Source organism: Telopea speciosissima, chromosome 7, assembly GCF_018873765.1.
Source record: "Telopea speciosissima isolate NSW1024214 ecotype Mountain lineage chromosome 7, Tspe_v1, whole genome shotgun sequence".
In the NCBI taxonomy this organism is placed as follows: Eukaryota; Viridiplantae; Streptophyta; class Magnoliopsida; order Proteales; family Proteaceae; genus Telopea; species Telopea speciosissima.
This window is the reverse complement of record NC_057922.1, coordinates 5420609-5437046: the sequence shown is the minus strand read 5'-3', so window position 1 is coordinate 5437046 and position 16438 is coordinate 5420609. Positions and strand designations below refer to the sequence as shown.

At 38.4% G+C, this 16438-nt stretch overlaps 2 protein-coding genes across 2 annotated transcripts; one reads left to right on the top strand and one right to left on the bottom strand.

Moving 5' to 3' along the window:
- The first annotated feature begins 6555 nt into the window (after positions 1-6555).
- LOC122666861 (co-chaperone protein p23-1-like) lies at positions 6556-10085 on the top strand. The gene is made up of 6 exons (XM_043862956.1): positions 6556-6601; positions 8411-8597; positions 8690-8852; positions 8954-8991; positions 9272-9323; positions 9803-10085. The coding sequence occupies exons 1-6, from the start codon at positions 6597-6599 to the stop codon at positions 9874-9876; spliced, it is 519 nt and encodes a 172-aa protein (XP_043718891.1). The 5' UTR covers positions 6556-6596; the 3' UTR covers positions 9877-10085.
- A 1849-nt stretch (positions 10086-11934) lies between these two features.
- Positions 11935-16438, bottom strand: LOC122666655 (probable F-actin-capping protein subunit beta). Its single transcript, XM_043862694.1, has 8 exons — positions 16183-16438; positions 15145-15215; positions 14823-14936; positions 14515-14597; positions 14367-14440; positions 14122-14247; positions 12386-12481; positions 11935-12218 (listed from the first exon to the last, which is right to left on the bottom strand). The coding sequence occupies exons 1-8, from the start codon at positions 16309-16311 to the stop codon at positions 12135-12137; spliced, it is 777 nt and encodes a 258-aa protein (XP_043718629.1). The 5' UTR covers positions 16312-16438; the 3' UTR covers positions 11935-12134.

Here is a 16438-nt window from a genome sequence, read left to right as displayed (position 1 = left end):
ATCCGGTTCAGATTGTTAAATCGGCATTGACTGATTCGACCCAGATTCTGGCGTTCATAACCCTTATTGTGGCCCCATTGAATTAAATCTTGTCCAATTAATTTAAATCAAAATTGACATTCAACATCCCCAACCACGCAAAGGGAGATGATAAATTGGAGATTTAAGGATTGAGATCTCTTTTGTCGCAAATCACAATGTGTTTCTTCCCGTGGATGTGGCGCATAACTCGTGCTGAATCACTTGAGCTGATCAAGTAACACCATTACGCTTTCACATAGATTCTGATTGCATTAACCTCTATAAGACATACCTAAGTTAGGGAGAGGGTTCTTAAGCAAGTGACATATAATTTTTAAAAACTTGGAATCGGGATCGGAATCGGCTAGAGAGGATTCTGATCTGAATCGAATCTGAATCAGCCTGAATCGGTTCAGGAATTGGAAATCTAAGCTGTTTTATGGTGATATCTTCATTTGATTAAATTTTGTTTTTGTTTCAATAAAATAAATAAAAACTTAAATAGTTTCCAAGTCACCCATGTTTGGGAGGTTTTATACATTACTTCTTTGTTTTGTTAATGCACCATCCCCCTCTTGGTAATCTTGGATTTTTCTATACTTTATTTTGTTAATTGATAAATTCCACTTAATCCGATACTTGAAATATCAAAACCTATCCACAATTTTAACTTCATTGAACTTGCAATGTGGTATAACCGGTATAACCAATGTCAATCTAGGAAATCACACTAGACATTAGTGTAGTCTCCATATTCCCATCCCACTGTCACTGTCAGACGGATTCTGACTTAGGCATCGTAGAATCCCCTTTCGAAGTTCACTCTAATCTTCCTCTGTGCTTTTTAACTTTTGTCAAGTTGTCCTTATCACCCACACGGATTCCGACCGCAACACCAAGAACTTAATTTGTAATAATAAATTGGGTGCTAAAATGCAAGATCAAATTATTTTTACATTTCAAAAGTTTTGAAGTTGAGTATAATGAAGTTAAAACAAAAATAAAGGATAACCCCACTTTGTTAGATGAAACGGGTATTCCTTCCCCGGGGTTGGAACCTGTGGAGTCGATGGAGGTTGACCATAGTTTGATACCTCAGCCTCTGGTTTTGGAGGAGGGAGGCGCCCTGGTGAGCCCTCCAATTACTATGGTTTTGTCTCATGCGCCTGCTATGTTGAACTCCCCATCCATGCACTTTGTGGATCCTCCTGTGGTTCTCCAATCCAAGGATTCTAGCTCCCCTTCGAATGAAATTTTTTTTATCTCTTCGTTGTTTGCTGATTTTCAGCCACTTCCGTTGTTTGGGGACTCCTTTGCTGATTTGGCTGATGTTATGAATGTTATGAATGTGGATGTTGCTGGAGTTCAGATACGTAGTGGTGCCAGTCCTCCAGCTGAACAGGTGCCTTCGGGGACGTCTCGAGTTGAGGAACGACTGTCACTGCTTGATGATAGTTCTGACCCCGTGTTTCCTGCTAGGAATGAGGATGGTGGCAAGGTTTTTTATGTTGGTTCGATTGTCTCCTCCCCCCCCCCCCCTCAAAGAAGCGTAAGTTCATGGCCCCTGACATTGCATCTTCTATGCGCGCTGCCTTCACTGGCATTAAGGAATGCTTGGAATCTTCCTTTGCTGCTACGACAGACCCGTCCACTCTCTCTTTTCTGATTTCTGAATGGTTGAAGGATTATTCTGCTCGTTCTGCGTCTTTGGTAGGACTTGATGGCACTTCACTACGTACTGCCCATGAGGATGTTCATGGATCTTTGACCCCTAGTGCGGTAACCTTCTTTCTTTTGCATTCTGAGTTCTTTAATTATTATTTGGTCCTTTTCGTCCTTGCTCTCTGTCTAGCGGTTAGTATCTGGAATCTTAAACTTCGTTTTTGGAAACGTGCTTTTTGTCCTCGTCGTCCTTGTTGACTTTATGGTTTGATTCTCTGGTACTTCTTAGAGTTTCTTTTATGTGCTTTCATTTGTGGTTACTGTTTGTTTATAGTTTCCTGAACATTATGATTTGTCTTTCGTGGAATATTCGTGGTATTAACAATAATTTTTCTAAGCAATGTCTTGCCCATTATGTAAAAATCCATAAACCTGATCTTGTTTTTTTTTGTGAAACTAAGTGTTGTAGCCATTCCTCTTTAAAAATCAGGGGTTTTTCTCGGCAATATCAGCTGATAGATTGTATTGATAGCTGCTCTTCTTATAAAGGAAAAGGGGGACTTTGTCTGTTTGGATTTAAAAATATTTGTGTCTTGGATAAGCATGTGGGGCCCAATTTCATTGCAACTAAAATCGAAGACAAGTGCATGGGGCCAGTCTGGTATTTTTTTATCTATGCTCCTCCTCACCCATCGTTGCGTATTAACTTTTGGGAGGATCTGATTAAATCCCTATCACCTGTGGTTGAGCCTTTTTGTATCATTGGGGACTTTAATGAGGTCTTGGACCCCTCGGATAAATTTGGGGGATCAACCTTTCACCTCTCCCCATCGGCATCCAAACTGTGCAATTTCGTCTCATCTTTGTCACTTGAAGAACTTCAGCTTTTTGGTAACTGGTTTACTTGGTCTAATCGGCAAAAACCTCCAGGCCTTATTAAGGAACGCTTAGATCGGGCCTTTTAGTCTGTTAATTGGCTTAACTTCTCTCCTTTAACATCTATTAAGAAATTACCCTCAGTATGCTCTGACCACAATCCCCTTCTTCTCACTACTGTGCCTCATATTAACTCCTTTAAAAAAAAATTTCACTTTCAAAAAGCCTGGACTTTCGACCTGAATTTTTCGACCCTTTGTTCTTCCTTTTGGGGTGTTTCTTCTCCTGACTCCTTTCCTGGAAGGCTGGCCTCATTTTCTAATGTGCTCCGTGATTGGAATAAAAATGTTTTTGGACATGTGGACTGTCTGAAAGACCAGTTACTCTCCTCCTATGCTTCCTTGGAGAACTTTGATCCCCCTGTACAAAGTGAGCTGGCGAGTTGTGCATCTAAACTTCGTTGGGTGTTGGATGCGGAGGAATATTTTTTATTTCAGAAATCCAGGCAAAACTTTATTATTTCTGGTGACCGTAACACTCGCTTTTTTCACAGTATGGCCAAGCATAACATTCACCGAAGGAAAGTGGGTTCTCTTACTCTTGATGATGGCTCCTGTGTCACTTATCCCTGTTCTATTGCCCGAGTTTTTGCTCAACATTTTTCATCTTTGTTTACTACTACTCATCCATTGGATGCTTCTTCTGTAGAATGTCTTTTTCCTGCAGTCATTCTTGAGGGGGTGTCCCCTTCGCTCTGTAATACTCCGAGTTTGGAGGAGGTTAGTCAGGTGATATTTTCGTTTGGACCTTATAAGGTGCCTGCCATCGATGGGTTTCAAGCCTGCTTTTTCCAGCAGTTTTGGGAAGATATTAAATTTCATCTTTATCAATTTATTTTTAACTGCTTTTCTTCTCGTACTATCCCTAGTTCTATTAATCATACCCTGTTATGCCTCATCCCTAAATCGGATAACCCAAATAAGGTGGGGGAGTCCGACCTATAAGTCTATGCACGGTTACTTATAAAATTATTGCAAAAATTGTTGCTCTTAGGCTTAAACCCCTTCTCCCCCTTTTTATATCCCCCTTTCAGGGAGCGTTTGTCTCAGGAAGGCAAATCTTTGACAATGTTGTTGTGGCTAGAGAAATCTTCCATTTTCTATCACATAAAACTGGTAAATAGGGGTATGTGGCAATTAAGATTGACATGTCTAAAGCTTATGATAGGATGGAGTGGTTGCTTTTAGCCACGGTAATGCGATTTCTGGGTTTTGATCATAACACGTGTGAGTTTTTGCTCATGTTAATGTCTTCTGTCTAGTTTTCTATAAAACTTGAGGGTAGTCCGTTTGGGTTGTTTAGTGGGAGTAGGAGATTGCGGCAGGGGTGCCCCCTTAGCCCTTATCTGTTTATAATTGGTATGGAGGTTCTTTCGCGTCTTTTAAATGCCTATCGCGACTTGGATTTGTTCCGCGGAATCAGGGTTGCCAGAGGTGCTCCTGAAATTACCCACTTGTTCTTTGCTGATGACATTTTTATTTTCTGTCTTGCTTTTGATAAAGATCTTCGCACTGTTAAGGCTGTGTTAGATATTTTCTAGGATCTGCCTAGACAAGAAATAAATTTTGAAAAAAGTGGGCTCTATTTTAGCCGAAATGTGACCTCCTTGGAACAATGTAGACTTGGTGCAATATTAGGAATTCCTCTAATGAACCCTTCTGCGATGTATCTGGGTACCACCCTGCTCCCAATGCGAGCAAAGAGTAAACAACTTATGCTGTTGGTTAATAGAATTAATGGTCAACTTTCTTCTTGGATTGCTAACAGCTTGTCATTTGCAGGGCGAAGTGTTCTGATTAAATCTGTGCTTAGTTCGATGCCTGCTTATCAAATGAGCTGCTTTTTCTTTCCTGATATTATTTGTAAAAAGATTGATTCCATCAGCTATAAGTTCTGGTGTGGTGGGCCATAGGAGGAATCTAGATCCGCTTTAATCTCTTGGAAGAAGATGTCTTCTCCTAAATTTGTTGGTGGACTGGGGTTTCGACCTGCTCGGGTTCAGAATGTGGCCCTTCTATGCCAACTTGGATGGCGTCTTCTGACTGAGCCAAATTCGGTCTAGGCCAGGGTTTTAAAGGCTAGATATTACCCCTCGACTTCGCTTTTTGACCCAGCAACTGCTGTAAAACGTGGATCCTGGGTCTGGAACAGTATTGCCAAAATCCTTAATTATCTTAGATCCTTCTCTTTGAGGATCATTGGGAAAAGGACTGATACCTATTTTTGGACAGATCCCTGGATCCCATCAATCCCACATTTTACGCTTAAGCCCTCTGAATCTCAGCGGACGTATCCTGAAAAGGTTAGTCTGTTTATTAATAATACCACCTGGAACATGGGGTTGTTGCGAGACACGGTACCCAATTGTGTCAAAAATATTTGCTGCATCCCCTGTTCTTCTTTTGCTGACCGATGGTGGTGCACTTTATCAAAAGATGGTCGGTTTAGCACTAAAAAAGTGGCACATTTTCTCTTTGATTCTCCTTCCTCTGATTTTTCTTGTTCCTTATGGTGGAAATTTTTTTGGAAGCTTAATATTCATCCTAAATTTAAAATTTTTGTCTGGCGTGTATTACATGCAAGGATTCCGGTTAAGGATTTTGTGTCGAAATGGAAACAGGTGGATCCCACATGTGCTCTCTGTGGCACCTGTAATGAGACCATCTGGCACATATTACTTTCGTGTGACTGGGTTAAACACATCTGGGCAGCTGGGCCTCTTGGATTAAGAACAGAATCTATTTCTGCTCCCTCTATTGGTTATTACTGCATTGTGACCTTTCTTAGTTGCCGTTTGGATAAGAATTTGTGTGTTTGGTTTTTTTCTGTTTTCATTGTAACCTGTTATGTTGTCTGGTCTGTTCGGAACAACTTGATTTTTAATAATGTTATGCCTAATCCTTTAGTTGCGGTAAGAAAGATTGAACTTTGGTTACGGGAACTTCGTATTTCCCCCCCTAATTTAACTTTGAACTCTTTTAGTCATGACATTTCTTCCCCGACTATCAATGAGGTTTATTTACCTACTTTAGATTTTCCTATTTTGTTTTGCGCAGGGTTTCAACCCAGAGACATAGGAGAAGTAGAGTACTCTAGCTGGGCTTTTTGTATTTTGCAACATGGCAAACCCTTTTTGTTGGCTGCAGGGAAGCTAAAGTCTAGGCACCTGTTGGAGCCAGAATTGTTGGCAATCCTTCATGGTTTAACTCTTGCCCAGAAGAGAGGAGTGATGCTCAAAGAAGTTTGGTGCTCGGACCCGACAATTACTGGACTTCTTCCAACTCCATCCCGATCTCACTGGCCGTTGGACATTTTGGGCCTTTTATTGTCACTAGTTGATCATATACCTGGGTTGTCTATAATGTTATGCTCCTCCCCTAACTTATGTCTTTGGCTAAAAAATTTCTCTAAGTTGAAACAGCGGTCTGATCAATGTACTTTTGTGGATATACTTTAATTAATATATTTTGTTTGTCTTATTAAAAAAAAAAAAAAAAATACACGATTGTTGGGTTTAGTATGATTAAAAAAATAAAACTTAATTTCACACAACTTGACAAAGATACATGATTGTTGGGTTTAGGATGATTAAAGTTCTCAAGTGAAAATTAAGTTCTCTAATCTCTACTTAAAAGCAAAATCAGAGAGAGGTAACAATACATGTTTAGCACTAATGAGAGAAGACAGAGAATCGTGAACAGAAGAATGTAGACAGTAGACTCTAGATTGTCTAGAGTCTGTCGACTCTACACCCAACTAAAGACTCTACAGTACCTGTACGTCAGTACTTCTATTCTGTTGTCTATAAAATCTAAAATCGCTATTTAAAGAAAGCAGCGCAGCACAGTATCCAATTGTCGGTTCATTTCCATTAGCTCAGGACCTGTCTCTTCTCTAGGCTAGGCCTCTAGAGTGAGAAAAACCGGAGGAGATTTCGCCTTCAAACTCTCTCCTGAAAGTGTTTCTGCTACTACAAGATGAGGTTTGCTTGTCTGATTTAATTTCGCTTCTTCTTGTTTTTGTAAATCTCTCGTTCCATGACAAGAAGTGTTGCCTATTGTTTATCTTTCTCTGCTACAACTCCTTGTTAATTCCTCAGTTCCTCCACATTTCGACGTAATAATGTGATAACTCTTTTTTTTTTTCCTGATAAACAAAGTAGCTTTGTTTGTTGATGTCGTTTTGTGCAAAAATGTTATCGGAAAACCTAGATTCTGGTTTTCTTGAAGTATGTTTGTTTGTTTGTTTGAAAAACATTTGGAATAATGTGTAGGGATTTTAGGGTTTCAGTGTGTGTGTGTGTGTGTTCTGGATTGTTTAGGTCAACTGTAATCTTGATTTGGGAGATGAGATCGACTTCCTGGATCGGACTATAAGTACTGGATTGTCATTTTTGTATTGCTTCGTGTTTTCAATGTATCGATGGCTCTAATTGTGCCTGAGCTATGTTCTTCCTGTAAATTACGTTTTATGAATTGGACGCCATTATGGAACAGAGTTGTCGTTGTTGCTGCTTTAATATTAAATTGTCTTTTGTGGACTTATTCTTCCGGATTTATTTATTTAATTATTGCATTTTTCATGTGGTTTGAACTCCGGAACATGTACTTGAGTTGACTCGATTGTGCGGCCAGTGATTACGGGGTTAGAACCTTCAGTGGGGGGAAAAATAACAGAAAAAAGAAGAACAAGCAGAATAGAGAAAAGTAAATGAAACACTATTATCCATGGAGCTCGAAGTGCCATAATAATTGGTTGCTTATGGTTTGGCTATAGAATGAAAGATCAAAATTGAGACACAATCATACATGGACATACCAGTTAAATGTCAATGATGAGGGAAATGCAAGGTATTACGTTAAATAGTCATCTTAACCAGTTTGGATTGGACTCAGTGTATTCCATTCTTAACAGGTGTTTAGAAACCGACTTGTGATTGAAGGGTGGTTTGGGGTGGTTATGCAGTCTTAGTAAAAGAAAGAGAAAGAAATTGAAGTTATTTTATAATTTAATGACCTAGAGCTGATGTGTATGTTGCCTGTGTTGCAATTGACAAACTTCAGTGCTTAAAAATGTTGATACCTTGTTGCGTCACTCATTAACCATTGGAAAAGCCCTTGTTTATTTTTTAACCACAGTCAAACTTAAAACTCCTTGGCTTGACACAGACCAGCCTGACAAGTTGGATCGAAACAGGGAAATAGCCACATTGGTAGTGCAGAAATCTATAAGCAGAGGATGATGGTTAATAAATTGGAATAAATCACAAAAGAAATATGTGGAAATGAAACATTTCATAAACTTGTCTGTCTGATTCCTTTGACCTCTCCTCACTTTCCCAGTTCAATCTCTGGTGTTATGATCAGAATCAGATGAATGAATAGATCATTTTACTTGTACGACTTAAATGTCTCGTATTTTTCAAAAAACTGATTTGATTGATGAGATTTTGTATGATACTTGTGAGATCGATGACATTGATGAGATTGATATTCAAATATTTCTTCTTTTCTTGACATCCAAACATAGCCTTAGAGAATATCCTAATTCTTCTAGAGCAACTAGAAACTAGTGATTCATTTAAAGCTGTAAAGATTGTCTATTGATGGAATGGCTCTGCACACGGTGCCTGCTGGCTAGTCAGGATAGAATAGTATATTTAGATGATGTGTTTTCTTTTATGTTACATTGTACACTAAATTATGATATATTAATTGGATCAGACCTGGCTTTGCACCTACTTACTGTTTTTGCTATATTGCTCTGATCTAATTTTTCCTTTTGGATTTAGCCGACATCCTTCTGTGAAATGGGCTCAGAGGTCTGATAAGGTCTACATCACTATTGAGCTACCAGATGCAAAGGATGTGAAGCTGAAGCTGGAACCGGAAGGGAAATTCTTTTTCTCTGCTACCAATGGTGCTGATAATATACCCTATGAAGTTGATATTGTCCTATATGATAGGGTTGATGTGAATGTAAGTGTCCGAAATATAAGGATTGTACACTTTACTTATTGCTCTTGTAAACACGAGAAAAGATCACAATTGTATAAATGAACTTGTCTCAGGAAAGCAAGGCTAGTGTTGGCTCAAGAAACATTTGCTACCTTGTGAAAAAAGAGGAGCGGAAATGGTGGAGCAGATTGATAAAGCAAGAAGGGAAGCCTCCTGTATTTTTGAAAGTTGACTGGGACAAATGGGTTGATGAAGATGAGGAACAGGAACCTAGTTGTAAGCCCTATGCATACCATCCATATTTTATTTTCCTCAAGTGTGTATTTTCATTGTATCCTACCTTATCATCCTGATTTGTTTGATGTTGTGCACTGCAGTAGGAGCTGATATGGACTTTGGCGATATGGACTTTTCGGTATGTAACTGGGTTGGTTGGTTTGGTACATGAATCTGTAATGTGGCAAGAGATGTTGTGGAGGTCACCTTTATTATTTGGTTACCCTCTGGTCTTACTATTCAGGATATAGGGAGAACCAAGTGTAACTTATGGCTTTCTCGGGGTTAACCTGATTCTGGATGTATTTATGTCAGTTGGCGATTTTCTGATGAGGGTGGTCTCCATAGCGTTGCTCAGGTGGGAATGTAAACGAGCTAGAGTGTGTGATTTCCTCTAATACATATCTTCCTCTGTGCAGAAGTTGAACATGGGTGGTCCAGAAGACTTTGATATTGATGACAAAGATGAAGGTTAGTCTTATTGTACAGGTGGTTACAATGTTTTTCTCTTATTAACTTTCCCTTGACGATTGGGATGATGTTGTGAGCTACGTTATTCTGGTGTGGATTAGTTATTTAGGTTTAGACAGACTTTGAAAGTCCAACCCCTAATGGGCTAGACCCTAGAGTACAAATGATTTGAGTTTAATTCTCTTTTTTTTTTTAAAATAAGGAATAATGTTGATTGTAATCAGTTCCAAAAGTTGACAATACTAATGAGGCTGCTCTAGAAATTTTTGCATTAAACCATCTTTCATTTTATAAGTATAGGTACAAATTAACTTGATATTTTTTACTGACTTGTCTTGTTTACCAGCTTTTGAAAATTTTGCATTAAACCATCTTTTATTTTATAAGTATAGGTTCAAATTAACTTGATATTTTTATTGACTTGTCTCGTTTAGCATTCTATTTATATTATAACTGAATACCTATCCCACTTGCAACAGATGATAGTGAAACTGATGAGATGAACGAGGAAGAAGCCCCATCAGCTGGTGGTGACTCTGAGGCTAAAGTTTGAACTGTACCACTCTAGTTTGTAATGGATTCTCCACCCCCCCCCCCCCCATTTTCTTCAAAAGCATACCATCTGTACAAGAATCCAATTTTGTGGCTTAACCAATATTTTCTCTAAGGATCCATGATATTCTAGGGTGGGGAGATTGGATTGATTTTTGAAGTTTAAGATACACATCCAATACATGAATTACTTAGAACTGGTTTCAGATGCAATCTTTCCACTTTTTTCCCCCTTCTGGATTCTGGATTCTGGATTGTTCAGGATGAATTAGTCAGGGCTGGTTCTGGATGTTATCTTTCTTGCTGGTTATATGAGATGTTCATGTTGAAGTCCATTTTTACATACTGAACTGCATTAGAAACTACCCTAAATAACAATGAGCCTTTGATCCAAGTTGCTTGCTTCAAGTCAGGTTTCTGTCTGCGTGCTCTCTCTGTGTGGATTGTGAAACACTCAACTTGTCTGTAGGCCACTTAGAGATAGAGGTGATATAAAGAGCTGTACTCTTGGCCTCTTGGGTATTCACCGTAGTTATGCCCAGAAAACTCTAAATGTTTATTGGTCATAGCTGTAATGTTTGAGTAGCTTGAAAAATGGCGTGTGGCTTTGATCTATTCCATGGATGGTTTGGTTGTGTGCTCTCCTTGTGTGGATTGTGGAAGATGACTTGATGTTGTGGGTTTAGATAGCTTCCACAGTTTGGGGAATAGAAACTTGTGCGTCATCTTGAGGTTGCCGAAACAAAATTTATCACAAAGGATGCTCTGAACCACCAGGGGCAGGGGAGGGTATGTCCAGCCTCTTCTCTCTCTCAATTGCTTTTCTTTACCTATGAAATGATCTCGCTGCGTTCTTATCTATGAAACTATTCCATCTAACGGTGTCAATTCAAAATCCGCCGTTGAAACTCAGAACTGTGTCTAAAATCGGATTGATATAATTTGTTTTAATTTTGGTCGACTTTGAAAAGTGAAATTCATTTGGTTCAGTTTTGGTTTTAGATTGGAAATCATCTGTTTGAATTGAATCGAATTGAGTATAAGTGCCTTGTAATTATCTCTGTCGAGTTTCGTGAAATTATTTATTATAGATTTCTTTGTTGAATTGTGCAAAAAGGGTAGACAAATATCAAAGGGACCTCTACATAATGTTGTATTTTTCTTCCCAATTTTATTTATTCAACAGAGTACTTTCACTTAAATCGAATTTGAATAAAATTATCGAGATTGAATGAAAAGAAACCACAAAAAATCAATTCTATTCGGTTCAATTTCAGTTGTGGTTATGACAATTATTCAGTTCAATTCGTACATATTATTTCTTGAATTAAATTGAAACCAAAACCAAAATTGAACCAATTGACATCCTTAGTTCCATCACACCTCATTCGTGCACTCCTCTATGCCTATTCCTCAAAGAACCCATCAACAGCATGCCTAATGTGTGCAAGCAAGTAGATAAACAGATTCAAACTTCGGAGTAAAAATGAATGTAGAAAAATAAAATCTAAGATCATTATAATTCTGCCCATTATAATTCTGCCCCTATTGTACAAAATGGATGATGTACTCCCACCTATTCCTGATAATACCCAAACTAAATAGATAAAGGATTTTCCATTCAATGTAGGTGAAGAAAAACTGCCTTCCATCGTGGCATCCAAATATATCTAAGTTGTTTAAACGAACCAAGTTGGATAGAATCGACTTTATTGCATACCTTAACCCTCCCCGCCCCTTTACTTTTAAGTGAATTCCATAATCCATGAAGACTCTTTTTTTTCTTTTAGATGAAGAGAAACTTAATGGTGACTTTATTGCATACCTTAACCCCCCGCCATTCCCTCTTACATTTAAAGGCACCATTCTAGTGGATGCATTTCATTTTACTTCGGTAATTATGAATCTATGATGCATAATGAAGTGAATTCCATGGTCCATGAAGGCTCATTTTTCATTTACTCATGACACAAAATTTAATGTTCATGACTAGCCAATCCTCCATTCTTCATCCTCACTCAATCCATGATCTCAGAAAAGCAGGAAAGACAGAAGCGTGAATATCTAAAATATCATGTACCTTTTAACGTACAGAAGAATGTAGAAAAACAAAGAGAGATTCACCGTATCAAGTGCTACAGCAAAACTGAGGGGTAAGCTACATTCAGATTCAAAATACCCAGCAGTAACAAGCATAGCATTGATGAGATGAAAAGAAACAAATTATATTCTATCTTTCCATGTGCCATGGTACTTGCATCAGCTATCAGGCATTCTCAATTGCACCACTTCAGATGGTGGTCGGAGGATGCAAACCATCTCCTTCGTCTTCCCAAAATAGACCTGCTAGTTACATGACTCATACATTCAGACATTTTATCCCACAAATCAATCCACCGATCACCCAAATGACACTTGAAACTATAGGCAAAGTTCAATAACCAGAAAAAAGAAGTAAGAAGCTAGGATTTGGAAAATTAACAAAAATAGAAATAAGACAAGAAATTTACCTGATCCAATGAGTATCTCAGTTTACTCTCCATTTCTTCAATCATCCTTCCCATGTTACAAAGGTGACCCTCTTCAATTGGCAGGTCCATATTCATCTGCAAAAGAAAGAAACATCTTTAAATGATAAAACTAAATCCAAAGGGCACAACCCAAAGACAGTGCAGGGCATGAACACCAGGTTCACTAACAATTTTTTTTCTTTCTTTTTTTAATAATAGAAAGAAATAAGTTATATAACAAGCTGAGATAAATCTGCATCATTCCTTTGAGATAAATCCAAAGGTTCACTAAGAAAATTAATTTTGATCAACATGTCTATTGTCAAAGTATGAAGCCCATGTTACTTCAACGGATAGAGAAATTAATTCTTCACTCACTTTGGAGTTGACTAGAGAACTTGCAAGAGATTTGGGGCAACAATGCAATGCCTTACACCTAAAAATCCTCCTAGACGAACAATGAAGGCAACAGATAATCATCACTTTCCTTCCTGTGACCCTTGTCCTAGAATAAATACATAGGTTGGATTGACCTGATAACTCAAACCTCTGGTTTTGCCACATGTGAGGCAGCTAATCCATTAGAATGTATTTTATCCATGGGATAGGAAATATGATCTGGTATAGTAGGGTCCAGGGAATAATGTTATAAGAGATTAGAATCTTCCGATCACTTCCAGATAATAACTTTAAAGAAAATAAACAGTTACAGACCCAATGTCGAGTAGAGTAGACACTAGAATGAGTGATGACAAGAATACTGGTCGTGTGCATGAAATGCACGTGTGTGTGTGTGAGAGAGAGAGAGAGAGAGAGAGAGAGAGTGACCGCATATTGCAAATATTATCCTAAAAATAGAGATGGTCCAATTGCACAATGCTAAAACTCTCAATAAAACTTCAAGGAACTGAGAAAAGTTTTCAGTAGCTTCCAGCCTGTTAGTGACCAGTGAAGCTATTTCTTAAGCAAAACTAATTAGAAAGGAGGTGTTATTGAATCTTGACCAAAAAATAAAATAAAATAAAATTGGGTACTTATATAGCCTCTGCATTCAGCTGTCTTAAGCCAGCAATCTATATTGTTGAGCACAGGCTTAGCATTGCACAATGTGCATTGAAGACTTCTTACCAGGTGAGAAAGTTTCAAAACAAGGATACAAAAGACCACCTCCTGCCATATGCTATACTCTTAAATCCATGTAGCAATCCTTTTTCCACAAAAACAATAACTGCTCTCTCTCTCTCTCGATCGAGCATTTAAACATGCTAATAGGAAAAGGCATAGAACAATAGATGGTGGGTGCAAAAGGTCAGTCATGCAAGTGTCAAATGCTTGTATTTCAGAAAATAAGTAAATACATAGGACAAACCCACATGCAACTTCAGATTCCCCCCCCCCCCCCCGGGGGGGTGTGGGGGGCTTAAAGATACATATTTAGAATCACAGAAGAATAGAACTGCAAGGCACTTGTCTCAGCAATCAATGAAGGATGGTAGGACTTCTGGACCCATCTGCTGGAGAACATCCATTTTTCATTTAGACGCTTATTAATTGTTATTACCTATAAGCCAAAAGGATACCGGACTCATGCTGGGAAGCTTCCATATGTATTGTTATACAGCACAGAAATTAACAACCCCCTCCCCCCCCCCCCCCCCCCCGACCCCCCAAGAAAAAAAAACACACTGAGACATAAAAATTTGATGGTCTTTTAAACCACATTGAAGAGGACGTACCTGTCTTCTAATTGAACCTGATAAATTAAATGTGCCCGAGCCCGATGTCTCAGTATTTGTGGTCAATGACAGCATAACGGTACTGGTCAAGCAGTAATGAGCTGTTCCTTCTTCCTCAGGCCCCACCTAGTCAGAAAAGTGAAAACTACAGCATGATGGCTAAGAAGGGGGAGTGGAAAAATTGCAAAGAAGCATCTCTCTACATGTTTATTCTCTCCTTTAGGTTTCTAGAAAAATCTCCTCACCTCAATTACATGGATAGCATCCCAGGCACCTTCTTGTAAATAACCCCTTCGGCCATGCCCTGTCTTTGAGCCATCTTCATCCCCAAAAAACCATTACAAGGCTATAAACGCGAAGTAATTTGGTAGCAGGATCAATAGAAAAACTTACCTTTCTTTATTAAGAAGCATGCAACAAAACCTCCGTGATCACCTTCCATTGCATATACTGATGAAATGCCACCTTCATAATACCTACGAATTTAATGGTAAAACGAGTTGCTATTACTTCTTTGGAAACAAAAAAAAAACAAACTTTAAGCTTTTAGAAGCAGGCATTATTTACCAGCAGGTGAGTAGAAAAACATATAAATGGAATTCATTACTCAAGGAATTTTGGAGATTTGAAAATTAAATATTCATTTTTTTGAGAATACAAAATAAGAACAAAGTCAAGACGAGACAAGTAAAGAACCTCACTGGTCACGATATATGGCAAAGACATCATTTGCCTCAATTTCAAGTTTCCTCAACTCGGGAGACGGGCAGAGTCCATCTTCAAGGGGTGGATGATATTTATTTGACCAAGGTGATCTACAAGGAAAAATGGAAATTTAAATAAATAAATAAGCCAGACATGCAATTTTTAATAATAAAAAAAAGCTTCATGAAGTATGGTATAGCACATTATGTCTAATTGCCACAATTAATCTACAGGAAGCTGCAATGGAATGACTGTAATAGTGTAAACACAACACATCAGTAAACATTTTTGCATCAGGTTATAAGTTAGTCCATTTACCTATTGGAATCACCATCCCTGTTGTATTCGCATAATAAGAACTCCTTTCCACATTCCATATCACATAAGACCTGTTCTCTTGGTCCAAAAAGATTCACAACTTTCCAACATCAACAAGTACATAGAGAACATACTTCTTCTTTGAAGAATGAAATTAAATTTAATTGGCATATATAGTTTTTTTCATATGCAAATCTGCTATGATTTCAGGGCAAGTGAGATCACACAGGCTTATTAACAGATCATACTTGTCCAGCAAAATCAAAATCAAATGGCAATATATAAGCAAAAAAGAAAGTGAAGGGAATCGATTGAACATCGAAGCAGATTATAAAACCAGTGGACCTTAAAGTAATTCCACCAAAAAGGTGCTAGAATAACTATTCACACCCAAAAGTATTCATGTAACAAGGGAAAAACAGTAAAATCCGAGCATCCAAAAACATTTAAGAATAAACGAAACCCCAAGTACTAAAGTAGTATTACTTTTGAGCCACAAAGTCCCCGGCTCCCCGAGAGACATATAAAAAACAAAAAGGAAATCACGTTATAGCACTCGAACGCTGAGAGAGAGGGAACCCTGAGAAAATCAAAATATTGAAACAATTTACGATGAACCAACAGGACGAACGGAAGATTAACCATATACTCATAAGCAAAGCTTCAACATTCAAAATCATGGTCGAAGACAATTAGAATGAGCATCATATAGCAAGGAATGCTGCCAAAAGGGGAGACAAAAAGAAAATAAAGGAAAGTCTACAGGGAAATGAAGTGAATCAAACACCAGAAAGCAAGGAAACTAACTCAAATTCTCGTCGCAACTTTTCGAAGCAAAAGGGGAAAACAGAAAACATAAATTTAAAAAGAATTGCAGAAAATTTTGACGGAAACATCAGAAATTGCAAAAATCCTCCCAAGAGAAAGGGGGAGGTTTTTTTTTGGGGGGGGGGGGTGTTGTGAAAACAAAGTAAACAAAAAACCAATTAAGAGACAAAAACATAAAAAGAACAGTTCCAGAGAAATAACAAAACAAACCTGGAGTGGCTGATCAATCTGAGAGAGTAGATCAGAAGAGTGGTCAGGCAGGAGACTTAGAAGCGCTGAGAGAGCAGTTTCTGCTTGCTTTGGATGGATCCTTCGCATCAGACCCATCGCCGCCTCCATTTCTATAAACCCCAAGCCACCACAGTTTAACACCTTCAGCACAGAGGGAGCGAAAGAGAGAAGAAGAAGAAGAAGAAGAAGAAGTGAGGCGACGTCGAGCCGGCCGCACAGGCAGACAGAGAGAGAG

Coding starts and splice junctions, on each gene's coding strand:
- LOC122666861 (XM_043862956.1), top strand. Junction 8,992..9,271: donor TTGGCGATATGGACTTTTCG/GTATGTAACTGG, acceptor TCCTCTGTGCAG/AAGTTGAACATGGGTGGTCC. Junction 9,324..9,802: donor TATTGATGACAAAGATGAAG/GTTAGTCTTATT, acceptor CACTTGCAACAG/ATGATAGTGAAACTGATGAG.
- LOC122666655 (XM_043862694.1), bottom strand. CDS start 16,311: ATGGAGGCGGCGATGGGTCTGATGCGAAGGATCCATCCAAAGCAAGCA. Junction 15,216..16,182: donor AGATTGATCAGCCACTCCAG/GTTTGTTTTGTT, acceptor CCAAGAGAACAG/GTCTTATGTGATATGGAATG. Junction 12,482..14,121: donor CAGGTTCAATTAGAAGACAG/GTACGTCCTCTT, acceptor TTTCTTTTGCAG/ATGAATATGGACCTGCCAAT.